The 25,089-nt window shown below is 35.2% G+C and overlaps 1 protein-coding gene across 3 annotated transcripts in view; it reads left to right on the forward strand.

Annotated features, from left to right (window-relative positions):
• Positions 1 to 983: 983 nt before the first annotated feature.
• Positions 984 to 25,089, forward strand: part of LOC128227417 (amyloid-beta A4 precursor protein-binding family A member 2-like) — a 43,227-nt gene continuing 19,121 nt past the window's right edge. Inside the window, exons 1-10 of one of the 3 annotated variants that reach the window (XM_052937932.1) lie at positions 984 to 1,101; positions 4,004 to 5,703; positions 6,082 to 6,251; positions 7,117 to 7,200; positions 9,878 to 10,192; positions 11,326 to 11,435; positions 13,723 to 13,753; positions 18,843 to 18,994; positions 22,381 to 22,467; positions 23,645 to 23,812. In XM_052937932.1, the coding sequence (XP_052793892.1) occupies positions 4,040 to 5,703; positions 6,082 to 6,251; positions 7,117 to 7,200; positions 9,878 to 10,192; positions 11,326 to 11,435; positions 13,723 to 13,753; positions 18,843 to 18,994; positions 22,381 to 22,467; positions 23,645 to 23,812 (2,781 nt within the window). In that variant the 5' untranslated portion in view covers positions 984 to 1,101; positions 4,004 to 4,039. The remainder of the gene's footprint in view (positions 1,102 to 4,003; positions 5,704 to 6,081; positions 6,252 to 7,116; positions 7,201 to 9,877; positions 10,193 to 11,325; positions 11,436 to 13,722; positions 13,754 to 18,842; positions 18,995 to 22,380; positions 22,468 to 23,644; positions 23,813 to 25,089) is intronic. The other 2 variants (XM_052937933.1, XM_052937934.1) reach the window with 2 other exon arrangements.

Consider the following 25,089-nt stretch of genomic DNA (forward strand, 5'->3'; position numbering starts at 1 on the left):
GATCGTATTAAATTTCACCCGTGATCGAAAAGCGTCCCGTCATTACATTCCCTAACGTCCTTTTGGGCACAATCAATATATAATCTAATTATATATTAACATGTTAGCAATGATTTTACAAGTTTCGCCAAATTCGTAACTGCGATATAACACCTAATTCGAAAGTCATCAGTAATGTCAAGAATAGTTAATTCTTCTAACATCTCACTATGTTGGTAGTCCGAATAAGTAAATCATTCTAACATCTCAATAAGTTCGTATTTAAGGAAATATGCTTGCCGAACTGCTCTTGGCCAAAATATGTATATAAGTGGTCCATAGCCGGCGTAACAGAATTTCAAAATATGGTCTAACGAATATCCTGTGTAGAACATATCCATTTGTCACTGCATCGCAATTATAACATACACTGGGTGGATGTATGGATGGATGGACAAACGTTCTATTGCAGATTTTTGAAACAGAATATACTCTATATTCTTATCCTCTTGCACACTGAATATTCTTGGTCAGTCTGTTGGTTTACATTCGGAATAGAGTAGTTCATGATAACTAGTTAGACCACATTTGTGTTTCGTATTTGTTCGATCACATTAGTAAACATTGAACACACGCATGAACAACAAGGAAAACAAAATAGAAGGATTTACTCGTGCATACATATGTCATAGTTGCATACAAAGTATCACAAGTAGTTATATCACAGAATGAACACAGGATAACCAACTAAAGTTTTTCAACTTATTTCCAATGGGGTCCTTGAAATCTTTGTTTACAATGTTTTTAATTAATGTACTGAATAACTTTTAAAAAAAAGCTATATCAGACAAAACTAAAATCTGAATGATATGTGCAAATAATATGTGTAGCGGCATTTGGAACGCGTAGTGCGAGGAGCATGTCACAACCGAAGTACGATAAGACCGGAACGGTTTTGGTACGGAATTTAGCAGTGTATACATTCGATAACGATGGAATAGATCGGCAAAGATTGTCGTACCTGGTTGCAGAATCTGCACAGATGGCAGCACTCAAGCGATAAATAAAATAATAAATAAAATACAACGTTATGTCAGTAGATTGAAACTAAACGGATGCAAGGTACTTCAGACTATTCCCAATTGTATAAGTTTAAGTATTCAGGCTAGTCGCAAATACACATGAATTTCATCTAGGGAGTTTAATATGGCAGACTTGAAAATGAGTCTTAAATTAATCATTATTGAAAATCACTAATCAAGTGACAAGACATGGAGACATGTGCAGATTTGTACACAAGACCCAGTTAATGTTGCTATATTCAAAGTAGTTTTAGTGGTTTATTGTTTTCCATTTTATACATATTATCACAAGTTGCTATGCATATGTCCTTTAAGTCACTGTGGTTTGAGAATAGTTATAAAAAATCACATTTTTTTAAATATGTTCTTTTACATGTGCATGCGTTAATAAAAGAACCAGGGTCTTTTTGTGGATCTATTCTCCGATCATGTGACATGAACAATGCTAACCTAACACTAAATCTAAAAATGCAAAAGCATTCCATTGGGGCCATTAATGAGTCGCAATGATGGAGAGGACACTTTTCACTGATTGGTTATTCCACGGACCTTTAAAGCATGGATTGGCAACTGCCCCATATCGGTGAAACGATAAGAAATAATAATTTACCCACAATCCTTAGCGCGCGCTTGGCAAATATCGAAAAATTCCGCCGAATCTCCGATCGGTGATAAATGGCGATCTTCGGTTATTTCCTCCAACTCTGCTAATAATACCTTGTTCGTTATAGATTTAATTATAATTAATAACTGTGATTTTAATCAGATTCCATTGGACTATTATCAACTCAAATAAAAGTACCACGCATTTAATTCAATTTTAATTAATGTTTTCCTACATGTATATATTCGGCCGATGTCGGACATCTCGAAAATGACCACTCGTTAAGATCTCGGAATGAAATACCGCTGCATGCGTGAGTTTGAGATTATCGCATTAACACAGATGAGAGTTGCCAATCCATGGTTTATAGGTCCATGGTTATTCTTAGGCTTTCGACTCTCACTTCAGTCTACATGATTGGCAATTGTGACAAGGATAGTTCGTAATCCATATTTTTTGTTGTGTAACAGACCGATCATCGAACTTTGATAGCAGATTTTAAATATGTTTGCTGAATGGGGAAAAATCGTTCGTATTTAACGTGCACACACTCTCCCGGCGTGTTTAATAAAACATTTACGGTAATATATACCCTGACAAATAATTAAGAACTAGAAAAGCATAACCATAGACAAATCATGCAATCCGGATCTTTCTGTTTCTGATAAAGTCACAATGCTGGTACATAGCCTTGTGTTCTTATTTTCATAAATTTTTACTTTGATAGTCAAGGTCTGGATGGAGTTGATAATAGAAATCCCTACATACATAAATAACAAAGGGCTTTTCACCTTTACCATGAGCTGGAATTCGGCTACTTCCCAGTTGAAAAAATTGTATGTTTTTCCCAATTTTATATTCAAAACACAGAATTGTTGTTTATACTGATATTATAGTCATATTTGTATCTATTTGTGTGTCTTTCATTATTTGAAAAAATGAGCTTTAAGTGCACTAGTTAAAATTTCCAAATATGTGTAGGAAAGTTTCAAGCGTTTCTTTTAAAAAATGCAATACACTAAGGGTTATTTTCTAGAGTTTCACTAAACAATAAAAACAGAATGTTTATCATTTCTAATGATAAACAAAAGAAATATCACAGACACTACAAACGACCTGATTTAAAATACCTGAAGTGTCAAACTAATATAATTGCTTTATTGTTATGAAAAAGAGTACCATAGGGAACACATTAAACTTCAAATGTAAAATTAATACTATTTGAGGAAGTTCATTTTTTTACCCTAGTGCAACCCAGCTGCTACCAATACTGTAAAAATGGGGTACACCTTTATAAAGTGATTCGTTCCGGTGGGATGTTGAAACTATTGGACACTCAAACAGCTTCCTCTTTGAAATAACCAGCCAACCAACCCTCAAATAGCGCAATCCTTTTCACTGATCATCTGATGTTACTTAGGTCATTCTGATGCCAGCATCTTTAATCTAGATAATCATATTTTCACCACATCACCCATCTTCAGATAATCCTAATAAGCCCTTGTGCTAGATTACACTCAGTCTACTTATCTTTAGCAAGGGGAAATGTAACTTCTTAATCTTATATCCATTTATCTTCATGTAATGAATATGTGTGTTTAGACTTCAGTGGTCAAAATAAGCATAAGTCCACAACCCCTCCTCTGGTAAAAAGCTCTGTGAGCTTGCTCAAATTTTTACTAAAATAATACTAATGATATTGTTATGTATTCTTGTGTCATATAAAAATCACATTGAAGGGCGCGCTAGAGCTTCTTGTTAATATTCGCTTGCCCAGCTGCGTTCATACAGCATAAGCCAAGAAGAAGTGAAATTGTGTTTAATTGAAGTAATATTTAATTTAAACTGCCAAACATGTCTCGTTTGTATGAATTTATAATCATGAAATCATATATTTGTAATCCAAACAGAAGAAGTATTTGATTATCTTAAGAATTTAATTTTATGAAAACTGAAAGGTGCACATGCTGGTCTACATGAGTGCAGGAGGGTGCACATGCTGGTCTCCATGAAGGCAAAAGGGTGCGCATGCTTGTCTCCATGAGGGCAAAAAGGTGCTTCCAAAAAAGGACATGGTGCAGCACCCTTCCCTAACTCCTTAGCTTAAACTCTGTGGGTGAAATTAGCTCAAGCCCACTAGCCCTGCACTGGTAAAATGTTTTCTGGGCGTGCTCAAATTTTGAATTTTATATAGCAGGGCTTGTTCAAAAATCTGATTCCAAGATTGTATAAGAATTGGGCTTGTTCATCCAAAAGTCTAATTTGATGACTGAAGTTATATTAATAAAAGTTATTAAAAAGATGAATTATAATGAAAGAGTTAGTGTTTTAATTTCAGATGACCATGTAGATTTATCACTACTTCAAACCCGGGATGTCAGATACAGAGGATAGAAAGGAGACGAACATCAAGCAGAGATCTGAAGAGCAATGTGAGGGAGCTTATGGGGAGGATGCTGGGTTACGGCCGTCAACGCCATGCAGTGACAAGGGGGATAATATTAGTATGGAAGTGAGGTTCAGCGAGGGCAGCTCCCATCACGCTAGCGACCTGTCGTCTGTATCATACCAGAACCTTCTTGATGATGTGACAACCTGCGGGAACATTTCTCGTAGAGACAGTGAAGATAGTGTAGACTCTTATTTACAAGATTATAATGAAGATATTCAGAAACCTGGAGACCCAAATACACAATGCGATGCTCTTTACAAGGATAGTATATCAGAGAGAATTTCTACCGAGGTAACGAGAAAGGAAAATGCAATGAAGACTGATAATTTCAATCTTATGAAAAGCACAAACAGTGTGCGAAGTGATCCTGGACCAGAGGCTTATAATCTCTCCGAGTTACGTACGAAGCCCAATGTCGTTGATACAGCTCTAAATGTTCAGGATAGTTTTAGGAAACATGAGTTAGTTGTTACAATGAGAGATCAGCAGAGAAGCAGATCCTTACCTCCAGGGGATGAGAGTATTCCGACTGAAAAGAAACGAAACAGTCTTGAAATACGAAATAATATCCCTGTTGCCGGTGAGATAAAGAATTATGAGAAAGACATTGGTATTGATGGTCCATCATTTAATAGTCACGGTGCTAAGCCAAAAATGAAAAAGCAGTCTCCTGGGTTAGCATGCAGGGTTGAGGTAACTGCAGAAGATACCAACAAAATGGACAGTAATGCTACGGCAATAATCAATGAATTGATACAAAAGTCAAAAGCTAATGCTAATGTTTTGAACGAATCTCAACGAAAGATACATAATAAGGACTCCAATGATGATTTCCCAGGGACAGTGCAACAGAATGGACATTTTAATCCAGTGTCAGCAGATATCATAAATGAGTACGAGTATGTGAAATACTCTAGAATTCAGGAGGGTAATTCTTATGTCGGTATGAGGTTGGCCTACAGCAGTTCAGAGTCTGATAGTCAATGTCATAGATCAGTAGATGGAGTAGATGAATATAGAGAACATTTAGCTCATGGTGATAATGGAGAAATTGAAGCTCATTCTGGACATTTTAGTCCGGAATCAAACTTGTTGCATAATAACGCTAACTTGCTTGAGGAGACTTTGGATGAAATACCTCTCAATGGTCCTGATGGTGTGTCGGGAAAAGGTGACAAGTTGTTCACGCTTTCCCCTGAGAATACTGAATGTGACAGTGTAGAGATAGAGAGCGTTGTATCGGATGGTGACGGTGAAACGACAGGGATGCCAAACGTCGAAGATGGTCTTTCAAGTAGCCAGACTAGTGATAATGAGGATAATGTCAGATCTGAACACAACACTCCTAAAAAGATTCTCCAGAAGCGTCAACAAGAAGAGGTTGAGCGTAGACTGTATGGCGTTGAATGTGCTGCTATTAAGCCTAAGGAGATGGATGCGGAAGCTATAATGGATGATTTGAAGATGAAGAGGGAAGCCCTAGATCACGCCATATCTGAGATCAAGTTTGCCATACAGAAGAGCAAGGGGGTTTCACTGGAAGCTCCTTACAAGGAAGATGACTCTGAGGATATATGGGTGAAAAGGTTAGTCTGTTTTGTTGATAATGAATTAATAGAGAGACTGCTGACTATAATGCAAATACACACTTCAAATAAGTAAGTCAAGGCTTTTTCAGCAAGCATTGAGAAGAGGCCTGACCTTTTTTGGGAAGTTTTAATAATGCGTAAAAGGTTCAAATTGGGAAAACACTTTATGCTCATTTATTAAGATTAATTAAAGATTGATTTTCACTATATACTTTTTGTTTAGTTGAGAAGAAGCCAAATTTCGGCCTCTGCTCAGGCCTACTGCTTACAATGACATTGATGATGGGGTATAGGGGGGTTGCTAGATAGGGTCATCTTCATAAGAAATTAATTTCATGTATTGTTAGTAATGTATGCTACTGATTTTAATTTTAGAGAAGAGCCAGCCACAAAGACAGATGGCAGTTCCCCTTACAAGGTGGCCAATGGCAGTCCTGAGAGGGAAGACCGGTGTATAGAACCAACATTCCAGGATGGGGAGCTCAGACAGATGGCCCGGGCGCAGATAAACCAGATACCACCCATGAGCAGTAGTGAGGAACATGGTATATCAGTCAAGTAGTTTATATATGATAATGAGGTGCTCTAGCTTGTCCAAGGTTTTCCCGGGGACTTCACTGTACTTTGTGGGAAAACAGCTGCAGCCCTTGGATGGAAGAATTTCAGGTTAATGGGGGGATTTTCAGAAAATATTTTTTCACTTGAATCAGTGATAATTTGACCGGTATAACCTTTAAACAAAATAAATCCACACTTTAAAATTCTTATATCTTAATTATAGATTTGTTGTATGTAATTGTTTACTTTTTGAAATGTTTATCCTAAGGGGGCAATCAAAGATACTTTTTAGAAGGCTTGAGGTCAACTCATGCCCAAATTGGGCAATTTGGTCTGGATGCCTTTCTTCCCTAGAAAATCAGTTGTGTGGGTGGGCAAAGGACCTTGACCCCACACTCCCCCCATGAGTGAATAAGAGAGGACCCAGGGATGCAACGCCTATTGGAAAATGGTTGCTACCTTAATTAGATTATCAGGCCCTGAAGTCACAGAATTATGCAACCATCATTTTGGTTAAATTTTTTGGGAACTGAAGGATGTTAATCAATAATGCAGAACTTTACGTATCACTATTCATTGCAAATTGATACACACAGATATTTTGAAGGACTTATATCTGTGTTGTATGGAAGAGTATCAATATTCTTAGAAAATAAAACAAAATTGTAAACAGACAATTTGTATGTGTATTTACACACAATAGGTCTGCTAATAAGAGCACTTTACTATATATCCTAAATACCAATTAACTTGTAAAATACAAAGACATTCTAAAACAGACTAAATAGAGATCCACTTTTAAGGTATAAGGCTTTAGATATTTTATAAATATTTGATTATCATTATTTGCAGTGTATGAGAAAATTCCTGAAAAGGAGCGTATACTGGAGAAAAAGTTTACTAGAAATGAAGGGAAACTATACCATACTCCTAAAGGTAAGTTTGATTTTGAATAATAGTTTAGAGGCTGTGTACAGAGTGATTAAGGTTACTGGGTTTTAAGTCCAGGAAATGGGTGTAGTTCTGAGGGTGGGAGGGCATTTGTTTAAAGGTGGGAGGGCATTTGTTAAAGGGTGGGAGGGCATTTGTTTGTTTGACAATGTCTGCATATCCATACACAGTGTAAACATGAAAGCTGCAGTGTGTCCTAAATGAAACAGTACTGTAACTTGGGTGTTTATAGCTGTTCCTTTAAAAAATCACAAAACCGGACTTGGGTTAAGCTGTTCTGTGTAATAACAAATCAGTGCATCTACCTCTAAGACTTCATGTAACTTCAAGGTTGTTTCGCTGTGACTAACTATTGCAAGTTTACTCATGTTAAATGCATGGATTGCAGTTTTTCGATTTTGATCGTTGTCACATAAATTGTATGATATTGTTTAGTTGTTTGTTTAAATGATAGTTTAGTTAAAAGCATTGAAACTGGTGATAGTGGCTGGGCCCATATTCTGTAACGGTTTCAGACTCCATTTGAGCCTCGGGCTCAGAAACAGATTATTCTTAACATTTACGGCAATGTTAACCTCATATGATAGCATTTTTACAACAAAATAAATTTCTAAGTCTGGGTGTAAAACTTAGTCTCAACACGTTAGTGAACATGGACCGTGTTTATCGGAAGGGTGTAAGCTATTGTGGAAAGTCATTGTTTGAAAGTTTTAATTTTATATTGATGTTGCTAAGATGTTGTATGATAGCTACTAAATACATGTTTGTCAGAGCATTAAATCAAGAGTAAGAAAGATTATGGTTAAATGTAATTTTGACATTTGAAGACTGTTTATAAATGCATGTTCTGGTTTTCCGTTTCTAATTTGCATCTTGTTCATCAATTGTTTAATTTCCTTTTCATTGGAATTCATTTTTGAGCAAAATGCTATGCTGAATGTTATATTTCTAACTTTAGTGCATAATGGGAATATGACTGTAAATCTTATGCAAGATTCTGTTCTAGTTGTCTTGCTGTTATAACCCTTTGGGATTGGAAGAAAAAAAATCAAAAGAATGAATATTTTAAAACTTCTCTAAAACTTAATACCTGGCTATAACAGGTATATCACCTTAAAGTCTACTTCCATGTTTATTTCAGGGATTAATTGAGTGATTGATGTCATTATTGGGGGGGGGGGGGGAATGAACGCAGTTGGGCTGGTCTTAAGTTTTTTAATGTCTGAATGACTCCATGCATTCTTTACAAGCCCAGCTGTGCTCATATCCCTGATAATGACATCAATCACCAAATGCATTACTTTCATTTGCATCAATAGCTCATTAGTTTTTTTACAGGATTGTTAAAAAAATCTTTCATTTCATTTAAGAAAATCTTACAGTACCGTATTTTCTCAACTATAAGGCGATCCGCTTATAAGACGACCCCCTTACTTTGCCCATGAAATCTGGTACTTTTTGTTTTGACTCGTTTATAAAACGGGGTCATTTTTTTAATCAAATCTAAAATCCTTTAATTCCTCCAAATGTGTGAAAATGTTCAAAGTCAACAGACAATTATCGACTTTTGCAGTAAATTTGTTGTTTTGCTTGAAAAAAATGGCGGGCAACTGTGAGCTCTCTATTTGGAGGTAGGTTTATAATTAGTACACGGTCACACGTTTTTAAAGGTTGCAGGACAGGACGTTAAGTATCGGAATTGGAATAATTTTGGTTAACCCAATTAAAATCAAAAGATTGACCGTTATGTTGTGATCAATAAACCGTAATTAACACCATGAAAATAAATGGCTTCAATAACAAAACTGCGAAAAGCCGAGGCAATGCATGAATAGGTGTTTGTTTAGCAATAGACAATGTTGTCCCTTGATTTACAATGATCATAACGGATTTAGATTTGGATTGTCATTTGTCTGCATAATCAAATTGGCAGTTACGTGCCTACATCATATTAAGTTTCCAATATACTATTTTGATATAACTGTCAAACTAATTAAACACACACGCGCCATGAGACAAAATGAAGATCAAACCGTACACTTACTGTTTACTTAATCGCCCTATTCTTGCATCAGCAGACGACATACCGATTAGTCGAATACCCTATGTAAAATGTTATCGATTTTGACTTGAATATTTTTTTAATATTTTATCGACTCGCTTATAAGACTTTCAGGTTAAAAATTGGGACCTAATTTCCCCGTCTTATTGTCGAGAAAATACGGTACTTCTTTCTCATCCATTCTGTAAATAGAACGACATGACCGTTACCAGAAACACTTCATATAATGTCACACTAGCGCCTGAAAAATCACTTCATATCCGATCTTTTAATCACTTATAAACCTGAAATTGAAATGCTATTAATGACACCAATACATGAAACATATCATAAATTTACGCTTTCCGACATGTTGATTAAAGTTCTTTATTGAGGAAAAGAATATGAGTCGTAAATATTTGACCATTGTATGGCTTTATATGAAACCCCCAGACTCATTTGGGTATGTTTCATGGTTTTGGAGAGACCAGAAAATATTTGATTGAGTTTTGAATTTGCTTTGTGAAGATAGAAAAGTCATGTGTCCTGTCATTGTCATTAGACATTTGTTTTTCTTAAGTTTTATTTGTTGCATGTATTGCATGGTTCATTTTTTTCTAGGGTATGATTCAGACGATGAATATGACGATGACGATGTTAGGTACACACGCAAGAGTAACGGCAAGCAATACTCCCAGCTGCCGAAGGACGATGCTACGGAACGATACGGTTACGAAAGGGACTACACTGGTCCGGGTACATCATATTTAAATGTGGATAGTGTGAGCATGTACGGAGATAGCAATGCCTTCAAATTTGCACAAGATAGCCATAGTGATAGAAGAAATTCCGAATCTCTTGCATCGTCAGAAGATTTTGGAAGCGATGCAGACGTCCCAGGCAGGGAGGCATATGCTCACACTAGGAAGGAAGGAGGTAGTTTTGCCATATTTTACACAGTAAACTACATGTATTAGAAAATGTATGAAAGAGTTGCACATGTAAAAAGCTACACAACCTATGGCAACTGATTGTGGTCTCGCAATGATGATATTTAATCTAACGAAAATACTAAAACAGGGGCTTGTTTCGGGCCAATTCTTCAGAACTTTGTTAAAGTTAGCAACGTAAATAACGACATCGTTGTTAACTTTAAAACACAAACTTTTTGATATTGTGCTCTCATATTTATATGTAAACAAGTTTAGTTGAAACAGTTGTTACAAATGTCTTGTTAGAAATACTGTAGATCACTAGTGTATCCATTAAATTTCTGGAACAGTAACGATTTAAAACTTAGATGACGTTAACTGAATAACAACGTTGTTAACATTTGCAATGTTCTGAACAATCAGCCAATTCTGTATCATTTTTTTTCACCATTTCGGTGTTAAAAGTTAACAAAATAAGATGGGGAAATCAAGTACGTAGTAGTTTTAACCACAACTAATTATAACCTTTAAGATGCTAGCAGTTGAATGTTGCATGATGATATGAATAATGCTTGATTGTCAGCTGATAATTATTATAAACAAGTTTGTTTTTGTGTATTGCATGATGTTATACTGTCATGTAGAATGTTCAAAAGTAACCTTTTTAACCATCATCAACATCCACTAATCCTCAAGCATTCAAAAGCATGGGAATCTAAATTTTAAAAAATATACAGAAATCAAGGGTAAGTTTTGTATGTATGCATTGTCCATCTCTTCTTAATCAAAAACTCTTTTTAATAAAGAGGAATACATAATTACTGTTACAGCTATGGTCATCAAACTGTGGACAAAGCTTTTAAATACAATCTTGTCTTGGGTATTCTCTTGATATTCCAAATACAGTATTTTCTTTACTGCGTCAACAGGTGTAAACTAAATCAAATAAGTATCACAATTATACTAAAATGACTATGTTCACACATTTTTGGGCATAGGTGTATTTGCTTGTAGTTAAAAAAAATCCAATCCTGTGTTTATGACAGGTGAGTTATATAAGATTAGTAATGACCATTCTTACCATTGAAAACAAAAAGTGTTACATGTGCATGGAAGTTATTTTACTTTATGTTTCAGACTTTGATACAGATGAGGAGACAGACCAGTTACTGGAGAAGCAGTACCAGGGTAATCAGTATGTGGACATTCCAGAACTCTCCCAGCCTCCCGTCAACCGGGCCTCACAGGTAAATAACCACATTCATCTCTTAGGTGATACAGGTAGTGTGGTGTATCATTTTGAAATATCACCAGTGCAGGGACATTCCAGAACTCTCCCAGCCTCCCATCAACCGAGCCTCACAGGTAAATAACCACAGTCATCTCCTAAGTGATACAGGTAGTTTGGAGTATCATATTGAAATATCACCAATGCGGGGACATTCTTGAACATTTCCAGCCTCCCGTCAACCGAGCCTCACAGGTAAATAAGCCCAAACATATCTTGTGTGATACACTCAGGGCTCTCACTAGGCTGAAAATTTTGGGAGAAGTGACTTCTCCCTTCAGTCAATTTCGGGAGAAGTGGGGAGACTTTAGGGAGAAGTGATACTTTTCGTAACACCTGATACAAAAACTATGCCATACCACACACCTCAGTTTATATTCACATTCAAATTGATTGCTATAACTATATAAAATCATTTTGGCTCAACAAAAGTGTATTTGTCAATGTCACATAGTTTATCTCCAAATAGTATCTAAAATGAAACAAAAACCAAGACAGCTAAGGATTTGAAACAATCAAAATGACTAATAAATTAACTGTCAATATAGTGGGGGGACGAATCTTATTTTGGTACGTTCGGGGTAGGGTACGAATGTCACATTCAGCTATGCTGTTATTTACTTGTCTCTGGCTAAATAATTTTAAATATGCTGACATTTAAGAACCAAATGACATTTAAATCACTGTCCTTTATGAAAACTTTACCAATACATAATGGGAGGTTGAGAAATTAACTCGGAAAAATGTTCTGACAAAATGGCGATCTCGCCGATTTTTTTTGACATCGTAAACAGGAGAAAGATACTGTAAGTATTAAAACTCTACATAAAGCAAAAAAAAAAATATAATTTTTGTGTTTACAAATCAATTTTTTATCATAAACATTTCACTAAAACCAATCAAATATTTGGTGATACGTCATGTTATTGATTTTCTTAGCGCCACCTTGCCGATGGCCCGAGATGGCTATGACCATCTGCTTCAAAAGCGACAATGTTTAAAATGTCTTGCATTGTTTGTTCAATACATATATCAATTACTTTTTAACTTCATTAATGCTTCACACGATTTTTTTATAATTATGTCACCTTTTCTATCTCATTTAAACGAACGTATATCATTTTATCACGGTCTTCTCAATGTACATTCTGATTGGTTAACTTTCAATAGCTCCGCCTACCGGCGATGTTTTGGTAATTGGATGACACCGCCCAATTATCGGATTAGGAGATTACCAAATTTTATGAATGGCTAATTGCGATGTCTTGACTAATGGGACAGTGGCCAAATACTCGCTGATTGACAGTATTACAATGTGTTATAATTTCGGCGAAGTCAATGTCGCTTTGATGATACAAATGGGCGAAGTCTGGGAATTTTAGGCGACCGCTTTGCCCAAGTCGCCCCCTCGCGAAAGCCCTGACACTATGGTTGATTTCTCTAGAATATCACCAGTAAGTGGAATTTTCGGAACTCTCCACCACCTGTGGACTGAGACTCACGGGGTAGTAACTACAGTCACATGGCATTCTCTTTGGTTATTGTGCTTCCCAATAACTCTTTCGCCTGCTCCTGAAATACACTTCAACTGGGAAAAATTAGTCCCCAAAAGTTATATTTCAAATACCAAGCTTCAATTCTGGCTTGTTAGCATGTAGTCAAAGTTTCTTGTACAATTCTTTTATAAAAAAACATTGTTTCTTTTTTGTGAAACTCAGTGGAGTCAACTGAGTCAGTATTGTAGAACTGTGGCCAGGTATCGGCCAAAATGCCCATGGTCAATAAACAGGCAGCAATTGTAATTGTCCTTTCCTATATCTCATTCACCCAAACAACTCAAACTTGAAGTATGGCATTGTAAATATAAATTGTTCTATCTCCAGGGACTAAATCGGTTGAAGTGTATTCTGGGGCAAATGAATGATTTATTGGAAAGGACAATATGAGTGGCATGATACCACTTGAGTACCTTAAATCTTGCAACTGGCAGACCTCTGCTGCACTCTGTTAGATGGCTATCAATAAGGTCCAATTATGCTGCCATTAAATCCACTTATTTGTTAAACCCTTCTACCATTCTGAATAACTATCCTTTATAGGAGAATGAACAAATAAAGAACAAATGAGTTGTCTTTTTTTTTTACATAATTATTCTATATATAGACAATATTATACACAAGGAGTGTATATGTATCATTTATGATATATAGTAATGTATGTTATATCTGTATTTTTTATGTTTGTAGGCTGAGAAAAGAAAGTCCCGGGCCAAGGAAGGTATGATACACTAACTTATATTGTTTTAGTATGCTACTTGATTCATCATATCTTTCTTACTCTTATGTAATAGGACATGGGTCCTTGATTCAAAATTATAAAGAGTTTTTCCCACTAATATTGATATAAATGTTCTGAAACCTCTACCAAAAACAGTGAGTTGCTCGAGAGGTACATGTATAAGTGTCTGCGACTCGATTCAGCTTCGAGTCCTTACAGGATAACTTTCTCGAGGGCCGGCTAAGGGCACTAGTATTGGTTTTCTTCCTTGAAAGTAAAACAAAAGCTTGATTCATATCCGTTTATATTTGTATTCCCAATCAAGCTAAAATAAATCAGTAACAATAGAAAAAGTACTGGCTTTGGCATGGCTTGGTGTAAGACACATTTCCGCTTGATGAACAAGCGATGCCACCAAATTGTATGTATGGGGGCATTCAAAAATGAGCCATGTAAGTCAATTAATCATATATATTAGTATAAACTAACCCTATTGCCTGATTTAAATGTTGAATTATTACTTTCCTTTCCAGAGACAAGTTCTGGTAAAAAAATAACAATTAAGTGATGATGTTTTCATTCTTCTTTATCATTTTGTAACATAGCAGTGTGCATTTCTGGTCATATTGACAGTTTGCTTATTTAAATGTGTGTTAGTCATACTAATTAGCTTTGACTTGTGGTCTAATTTCTGTTTCATTCACCTAACATACATCTTAGCATTTTTAAAAGTGATTACTCTTTATTGCATGAGACTTCGAAATAAAGCCAAAATTATACATTTTGTCAAGCTGTGCTTGGACGTCAAAAAACTCAAACTACAAATGACAAGGATAAGTTTAACATAATAACCTTTCATTCAGATATGATAAAATGATTGTTAGACATTATAGCATATGATGTGAAAACATAAAACAGTTGTTGCGTTGAACCTAGAAGAATGCTGGCGAAAGCTTAGATATATTTACTACATTCTGAGACTGGTCAGCAGTTATTTGTAAGTGTGTTTGAGCAGTTACGCTGGACAAATATTTTGGACATGGTAATGATGCATTTGGTACTAGTATAATCTTTACGACTTGATGAACACAGCATAACATTCTTGCTTTATTTCGATGAAATCGGCACTGGTATAATTATTGCTTATAACAACACGAAAAGAGAAAGTCATTTTTCTTTTTAATATATATATTGAACAATTTAAGGTATTGTGCATAATATTTTTCACTGTTGTATGAAGCTAATGTGGATACTTTGCTAATCAGCCTACGAGTGTTGATCCAGAAATGCATAGACTATGATTGTGCTCTAATATGCATAGACTATGATTGTGCTCTAATATGTATAGACTATGATTGTGCTCTAATATGTAATCTTGGAGAAAATATAGTTTAGCTTGTCCGTGTTTCGAAGAAAACAGTCTAGGTATTTTCATAGCCTTGATGTCGTCATCAGCTGCATTGTGCAAGAACTTTAACCATAAACATAACTTAATAACTATTAAAGATTTTTTTGGGGCCATTTTTGGATCCGAAATACGGCCCCTATTCCCAACATTTGGCAATGGTAGCAACAAAATGCCATTCTTGAATATTTTGATAGGTTTATTTAATAAAAGATTTGAAATCAAGTCAGACATTATATGAATTACATCCATAATTTTCTCCTCTGCAAAAATTACGCTATTTTTCCCCTATCAAAGGGCCATCAATCCTTTAAAAGTGAAAAAAACACTGATATGAAACGTTGTGTACACTAGAAACAATATGCACATGTGTAGCAAGGACCATAACTCTGGTTTTAATATAACTGCTGAGTTATGCCCCTTATGCACTGAAAAAAAACTAACAGATTAACATTAATATTTGCTCTTTGGTGCCCTGTTAGGTATTCTTTCCCAGAAGAACCACTATGGACCACTATGGCTATACTATGGCAATATATGAACCACTATGGTTAATAAATGAACCACTATGGCTACACAATAGCAATATATGAAGCACAATGGTTACACTATGGCAATATATGAACCACTATGGCAACATATGAACCACAATGGCTATACTATGGCAATATATGAACCACAATGGCTATACTATGGCAATATATGAACCACTATGGCTACACTATGGCAATATATGAACCACTATGACCAAATGTGAACCACTAGGGTAATATATTAACCTTAATGGCACTTATATGAATCCCATTGGCAGTATATAAACTACTTAATGGCAAGAAAGAGCCACTTTGTCAATACATGACCTGCTCTGGCAATATTTCAACCACTCTTGAATTATATAACCTTAATGGCACTTACATGAATCACTTATTGGCAATAATAAATTTACTTAGCCAATGTATGAACTGCTATGACAATATTCGAACCACTATGACAATATATGAACCAATATGTGACATTAATGCCACTTCTATGAACCTCCATGTCAATATATGTTCAATAACATTATATTGAAACAGAAAGGATGCTTTGAATTTGCAAAACCATCATACTTCCATTTCTCTTTTCATGGAAAACCCCATCCCATTGTTGTTAATGGTAAGTCAAGAAAGTATTTTTTCTCTATACTACATATTGTTGCTTATAATTCATTACACATTTATGATTTCAGTCTACCATCATTTTATTATTTGTTGTTAGCTGTATTATTTCACTTATATATTTTATCTATCATTCTTTTTTGCATACATGAAAGCAAGAAAATCAATTTTAATGATAATTTAGCAGTCTGATAACATGATAACAGACATCATGAATTTTAAAGATGCCATTTTTTACGCTCGAACTTAATCATAATGAAAAGTTTGCTTGGTCGATTTGTTTTCAATATGTATTTTCGGACGGTACCAGTATCGGTTTCTTAATTGAATAACATGTTCCAAAGTGGCAAAGATTAGATTTTTGTATGAAGCAGTTGGAATTATCCTTTAAATAATTTCAATCTTCATGATGTAAGTTAATCATTCTAGCGTTTCAAAACAGTAATATAGGTTATTTGGTAATTATAGCAAAGGGAGGCAAATGCTGCATTGTGTTTGCCTAAATTAGATACCCATTCCAACTTCTACTCTACTGAACACAACATCGAATGCATAAATGAATGGTTATTTGACAATCTCATTGATAAAACTCGAATTTTTGTTAAACATAATATATGTTTCTTACATTAAAGCTTTGTTTGATAATTGATAAAGATTAAATCCTCATTATTTTTTACATCTAGATGTGAAAACTGTCTGACTGCAATACAAATTTAGTCAGACCAAGTCAAAATTTAACAGTCAGGACTGTCGGACCGACAGTTTTGCGATGACTGCTAATTATAAATTGGTTTTATCACGAAATACCATTTATATTTAGAAAAAGTAGCTGTTGAATTCAATGCAAAATAAGTTGTTAGCTTATCTTTCAGTTTAGATTTTGTCAAACAAAAACCTCACTAGAGCTATTTTTGAAGTAATTAAATGCAGTAAATAAGGATATAGATGAATTTAGTCTTCAGGAGTTATTTTGTATTATCAAACCTATTTTTATTGCTATGTTGTATTTGGTAATGGAACTGACTTTTAAGTTCAATTTCTTTTAATTGTTTTACAATTGTTTTGTGGGTATATGGGATCTATATATGTTCTCTGTCTGTGTGTGCATGATAACTGTTGATTTTTTTTCACATTTTCCTATATAGTTGATATAAACAGTATTTGCCAAAAAAACAACAACATTATGCTCTTATGTCCAGAATATTTTAGAGTAAGTTATGTGTTATCTTTTCGGTAAAGCTGCACTCTCACAGATTTACCGTTTTTACAACTTTTTTTATTTTTAGACTAGGAAATGGCAAATTTTTGCGTAGATATCTGTTAACCAATGATATAAGATTGCTGACAAAAAATCAGATAGATTTTCATATTTCCGTTACTAATGGTTTAAGAAAAATGCATAAAACATCAATTTTTGAACTTAAGTATGAAAATCTGCGATCTAATTCTTTTGTCAGCAGTCTTATATAACTGGTTTCTATGGATTTTCGCAATAATTGGCTCGTTCCAAGAAAAAAAAATATGTTGTCAAAACATTCAATCTGTGAGAGTGCAGTTTAACAGGTAGATGCTAATGTCAGATGGTAGTAAATATTACATAACATTCATGTAGCTAAGAAACATGTCAAAGAGCAGGGAAACTACGGTGGCTATGGAAGGTTGTCGATGTAATCTTTATGATCCCTTTTGGCGTTAGTATCCTTTAAATACATTCATTCATTAGGGTTTTATCCAGGTTTTGAAAAAGGGTATGGTGCTGCAGTGTGGGCACAGGGTGCTATGGGTGAAGGCGGTACATTGTATCGGGCTATGAGAACTTAAATATTATAAATTTGACAAAAAAATGTTACAAATGTGTTTAATTGAAGAAGTTTTAGGTTATGAAAGCCAGGTTTTTTAAGTGTGTATGTATTTATAATCATATATTAAGATTTTAAACAGAATAAAGGAAATATTATGTCATTATCAATTCTAAGAAGGAAGAAAGGTGCACATGCAGGTTTCCATGAGGGTAGAGGGGCGCTATAAAAATGAGCGGGAACAACACCTCCTATAACTCCTTAGCTAAAACCCTGCTCAGTTCAATATGCATGATGGTTGTTCTCAAAGTTCCAGGAATTTTAACATGAAATGAGCATATGTTGTTGAAAATGCTAGTAAATTGGTACAGATTCCGTTAAATGACATTGTTAGCAAATTGGCATATTTGATCAAACCATATCTTCATTTCAGTTTTCCATGATACATACCTTACTGTACTTTTGCTCAGGTCTCAACGTTAACAAAGAAAATATAATTATATATGTGTCAAAACATTCAATCTGTGAGAGTGCATTATTATATATAAAATATGTGATGTTTTTATTGTTATATTCTGTGAACTTCTAAAACAACCCTCGCACATCCTAGACAGGTGACAGCCATTGGGAAAATATGTCTCATTGAGTTAAAGATCTGTTGTTCATTGCATCAATAAAAAGAATATAAATTGGTTCAAGACTTCAATGTTAACGCTGTTCTATTTCAGTGCAAATCAATGACCCTGAAAACCCATCAGTACTGATTGAGGGTGTGCTGTTCCGGGCTCGATACCTGGGCTCAACCCAGCTCATATCCGAGGGCCAGCCATCCAAGGCCATGAGAATGATGCAGGCCCAGGAGGCGGTCGGCAGGATCAAGGTACGAAAGCTGGTGGAGTTGTTATATTTATTTAACAGGGCATTTTTTCTATCAACGGAGACAGATGCCTGTGCCCATGAATTTGAACATTTTGTTCTGATTCTTATAGTTTAAACAGTAAAATGCAACAATATGATGTCAATATAACATTTATATGTCTAAAGCTGTAGTTGGGTACAGCTCAGTTGAGTTGATAAAAAGAATAAATGACAGACAAAATAGTTCTGTTCCATTGTTTGAAATAAATTTTCAGGTGGGAACTATTTAGCAATAAAAAGAAAAAAACAACAACATAATTTTGAAAGGCATCCAAACTTGGTGAAAAATTGCTCTGTGTTTTTTTTTTCATTCCTTTTGCGTGACATACATGTAAGGTACCTTCCCAATGTATTCCTTTCATTCCTTAATAGTTATGTTCATAATACCTCTGTCAGTAGTTTTAACGGTCTGACTGTTCTTCATGTAAACATTTATTGTCTCTTCAGTTATTTTGGTCATTGATAAAAAATATATGAGGTGTATAATATAACATATTCTGAAAGAACATTGGTTTACATGAAAGCCAAGTAGAAACTTTGTCAGAATATTTCAAAAATGTAATGTATTAACGTAACACTTATTTTTACAAAACATGATCTTTTATTAACATTAAATTCTGACCAGGCGTCGGTAAGTTTTTTATTGTGTCTCATTGTAGAATGCATGACCGTTAGTTGAGATCTTTATGAATTGTGCATCTGTAAATTGTTCTCATGTATTTGGTTCAATAGTAACTATCGTAATTACATGTACAATGTATATCTAATTATGTTTTCGATAGAACTGTATAAAATGACTTATCTGTGAAACAAAAATCTTACCAGTAAAAAACTCTTATTTAATTTTGACAGCATCTCATGGTATTGTATAGACGTCAATCATGTTGTATTCCTACTGTATTGTCAGCTTTTTACCTATAGGAAGTTGAGCAAGGGAAATAACTGCATTTTACACTTTTTCAATCCATTTGCACAGAGTTGTCAAACATGGTCATGTTGTTTCATTGTTGTTGTATTTATTCTCCCTCAATAGAGAGCATATAAGTATCGCTTGTCTGCATCCATCTGTCTGTTCCCATTTCATGTCCACTCTGTAACTCTCAACTAGCTAAGGATTTTTTATAAAAAATGCCTTGCCTGCAATCAACCATAATATTTCTCTACCATCATCTTTTGTCGGCATTTGGAAAAAATAGTAATTTTATATCGTTAAATATATGACGGCGTTGTTGTGTTGCAAATTTTATAACCTTAGTCATAATTCAAGATATTCAAATGAAACTTGGTACACATGTTTCCAAAGACATTAGACACAGGTACAGCATTACTATTAACACTGGCTCTAATGACTGTTGAGTTAAGACCCTTTTTGATTGAAAAACAGTCGGTGTTCAGCGTCGTTTTGCTCCTGTTATTGCTTTCTTTTCTTCCTTATCAACTTTGTTGAGCATACTTCATTTCCAAAGATGGGCTTGTTGAAAACAGAACAAAATTAAACTGTTGTTTATATCAATCCTTTTACTCTTAAATGCACTGCATATCTCCAACACTTTTTTTTGAAAATGATTATGTGATTATGATGGATGACTTCTGGACACAACTTTGAATGATTGTGTCTCTGTAAACATTCTTTGTTTTACTGGTAGTTTAATAAGTTAATTTGAACCATGATTTTTCATTTTTGCTCTTTCTTTTCCAAATTTGGCTCCCGTCGATGGGCTTACATTGTTTTCAATGATAGCCATGTTTACAGAGTAATGTCCTCTTTTAGACTTAGAATTTGAAGAAAAAAATATTTCAAACTTAGAATAAGAAAGAAAAAATATTTTAAACTTAGAATAAGAAGGAAAAAATATTTTAAACTTAGAATAAGAAGGAAACAACATGGTGTCTGGATAATAATGGATTTAAATAAAAAAAATGGTACACTGGTTAAACTCTATAAAATACAGGTCAAGTTCTAATAAAATACAAGTCAAGTTCTAATTTGGTAACAATACACCAACTTTTGTCAGTTATGGCCGCTTTTCAACGAAATAAGTTACTATTTCTGTGTCCAGACATTGTGTCACGGTATTTGTCACTCCTGTGACAGCTGTAGTTATGCCCCCACAAAGTGGCGGCATATAGGGTTGCCCTTGTCCGTACGTACGTCTGTCTGTCTGTACGTACGTACGTCCCGAAGATTGTTTCCGATCTAATTCTTGAAAACCGTTTGTCCAATCCTCACCAAACTTTAAACACATGTTTGTGACCATAATATCTTGATCAAGTTCGATAGTCATGGAAATCGCTTTAGTCATTTAGGAGTTATGGCCCTTTTTTGCCAAAAATACTTCAAAAATATATGTTTCCAATCTAATTCTTGAAAAGTATGTGTCCAATCCTCACCAAACTTTACATACATGATTGTGACCATAATATCTTGATCAAGTTCGATAGCCATGGAAATCGCTTTTGTCATTTAGGAGTTACGGCCCTTTATGTGCAAAAAAAGACTTGAAAAATACGTCCTGAAGATTGTTTCCGATCTAATTCTTGAAAACTGTTTGTCCAATCCTCACCAAACTTTTAACACATGTTTGTGACCATAATATCTTGATCAAGTTCGATAGCCATGGAAATCGCTTTAATCATTTAGGAGTTAGGGCCCTTTATTTCCCAACAATACTTAAAAAATATCTTATCCGATCTAATTTTTGAAAAGGATGAATGGCGCCATATAACCTATACAGTCTTGCGATGCCGTAAAACCCAACTCAACTCAACTTATCCTATATGTGCAGATTATCCTGAATAATCATTATGGCTTATTTTCTGTGACAAAAAATCGAAGTGGGGGCATCCGTGTCCTATGGACACATTTTTTAATGTTAATTTAATTTGATTTGCAATGTCTATAAGATTTGAAATATAGAATACCTAACTGGTGTAAGGAGATGTAGTCAGTTTCCCACTTAATATTACACAAACTGAGACCACTGTATTTATATCTTAGATGTATTTTCTTTTGCCTTAGGATTCAGCCACAAATTCTCATCCCACTGTTGCATTATGTGTTGTTGTTTATGTACACCATTAAACTGTATTGATATTGGACCTTGCATCCATTTCTTTACCAAACTGCTAAGAAGAATGTTACTGTAATTTTTGTGTCTGTATTAAGTAAATGTTAAGTGAATAATGACTTCCAGAGTGTCCATTTGGAGCCAGAACATTTATGAACAACAGGAATTGTCTTGAATTATGGGTTAGAATATGTTTCTGTTTAGCCCACTTTACATATTTAAGGCCTTAAACAATGTCTTTGACTCTTTAATCTTGATGTTTCCATTTCACCTATTATAGGCCCCGGAAGGAGAAAATCAGCCTAGCACCGATGTCGACCTGTTTGTATCTACTGAGAAAATCATGGTCCTCAACACTGATCTACAGGTATGTTTGATATTTCTGTGAGAGTGGTTTAGTGGTACAGGTTTCCCCTTCTAGCCCCAGTGGTTGTGGGGTTGATTCTCCACCAGGGTGAGAGTGGTCTAGTGGTAAAGATGTGAGCCTCTCACAGAAGAAGTTTAGGGTTTGAGCCCCCCACCAGGGTGAGGGTGGTCTTGTGGTATAAGTGACCCCCTTCCTCCCAAGAGCTTGTGGGTTCAATCCCCACAAAAGTGAGAGTGGTCTAGTGTATGGTTGTCAATCTCTCACACAATAGGTTGAGGGTACGATCTCCATCAGGTTGAAAGTGGTCTAGTGATTTATGCGTCAGCCTCTCACACAAGAGTTTGAGGGTTTGATCCCCACCAGGGTGAGCGTGGTCATGTGGTACAAGTTACCCCCTCTCCCCCAAAGGATTATGGGTTCAATCCCCACAAAAGTGAGAGTGGTCTAGTGGTATAATTGTCAGTCTCTCACACAAACGTTTGAGGGTGCGATATTCACCAGGGTGGGAATGGTCTTGTGGTACAAGTGCCCCCATGTCACCCAAGAGGTTGGGGGGTTTGATCCCTACCAATGTGAGAGTGGTCCAATGGTATAGGTGTCAGTGGCTTACACAATAGGTTTAGGATGCGATATTCACCAAAGGGATCTCCACTAGCGTGAGAGGTGTCAGCTTCTCACATAAGGGATTGTGGGTTCAATTCCCACCAAAATGAGAGTGGTCTAGCGGTATTGGTGTCCGCCTCTCACCCAAGTTCAATCCCTGGTTTCTACCCAGGAAATGGAATCAAGCATTATTCTATAAGGTATCAGCTTTCAGCACAATTGAGCCAGAAAAAAATAGTCAACATTTTTTTTATGACTTGTTTTCACATTTTGATCCTCTTTCTATGTCTTGGAAAACAATTGTAATACCAGCTTTTTTTGCTCTTGTCTTGAAAATGAAATGATGATCAATGTCAGACTTTCTTGAGTCAATGTTTTTAGGCTTTTTGTCACCATAATAAGGGTCTAATGCATAATATAAATTATATGTATGGTTGTGACGTAAGACTCTCTGAGTACAGACTTTTTTCTTATCATTGAAGTCTTTTTTATATTGATAGGAAATTTGTCCAGTGCAGTGAAATTTCTCTTTCTATTTACTTGTGTCCATACTTCCTATACATTTTGTTGACAGGAAATAATGATGGACCATTCCCTGAGGACAATATCGTATATTGCGGACATCGGCGATATTCTTGTCATCATGGCACGTAGGCGCTTGATTGGCAGCCCAAGTGACACAGATTCAATGAGGCGACGAAAGCAGGCCAAAATCATTTGTCATGTCTTCGAGAGCGAAGAGGTAATTGGATTAACTAAGAATTCTCGGCTTATGTTTTCTTGATTGCCATAATGGTACTGCAATATTAAAACCAACATAGATGAAAGCAGGACAAATTCATTGTTTATGGGTTTGAAAGTGAAGTTAACTTTATTAACTTGGAACTCTCATCATACAGTTTATATTTTCTTGAAGTTTATTTAGGATTGCATTATTGAAGCAGAACTTTATATATGAGTATAGCCTCTTTTTAACCTTCTGTATGTACATCAACATTATTATGTTGTTTACAATCAACATGTGAATTTAATGATACAGACCCAACCATGTGTATATGGAATCACAAATACTCTACCCCTACACCCCCTACCCCCTCCCACCCCTACCCCTCCCACACACATGGCACACACGGACAGATTGAATTGCCATGCATGTTTTGCTGTTTGAAAAGAATGCAAAAATGCTTAAATATGGTGTTTATATAACTTGCAGTTCAGCATCTAATACACTTATGATGACAGTGCCAGTAGGGTATCGGAAAGTTTTACCAATTTCCCATAAAATATTGTAGGAAACTTCCTTAGCATTGATATCCCAAGTCCAATATAGCTCCCAGTTAGCTTTAGTAATTGTTTCTTTATCAAAGTCAGTAAAGCTCCCATCAATAACATTGATTGGTGATCAATCAAATCTGGCTTCAGGAAGGGTTCAATTTCCTGGCTAAAAGTATTATTACTGTTCATTTTAGCATACCAAACCTAAACCACATTGTAGCAATTTTTGCAGGTCTGGAAGGTTGTAGTTGAATACATATTCAATCTAACATGTTCAGATTGAATTCCAAAGTAAACTTCTACAGTAGATTATTTTATAACATGTAATGGGCATTTGACATGAATCATATGACATTTAAAGATACATTTCATGGAACAGTTAATAAATAAAAGATTTGAAAGCGATAAAGCGATAAAGGCTATATCCTTGGGCTAACATTACGCGCAGTGAAATATCAAGGATACGGCACTGGCAGATGAGTGGCAGATTTTAAAGCCTGCTTAAAACAATATTGCTTTTTGTGTCAATTTATTTACATCATGTTTTAAAACCAGTCACTTCAACAAATTTAATATCAATCTTACTTCTTGGCACAATTTTATGCTTCTGGTAAGTTTCTGTGGCCCTGTTCAATGAGATATAGAAGTTGTAAATCTTACCCTGCTCTAGAATGCTAGGGGACATCCGTAAAGTTACGGGCAAAATCTACATGATAAATGTTCTTAATATATATTAAAAGGCAA

Source organism: Mya arenaria, chromosome 3, assembly GCF_026914265.1.
Source record: "Mya arenaria isolate MELC-2E11 chromosome 3, ASM2691426v1".
Taxonomy (NCBI): domain Eukaryota; kingdom Metazoa; phylum Mollusca; class Bivalvia; order Myida; family Myidae; genus Mya; species Mya arenaria.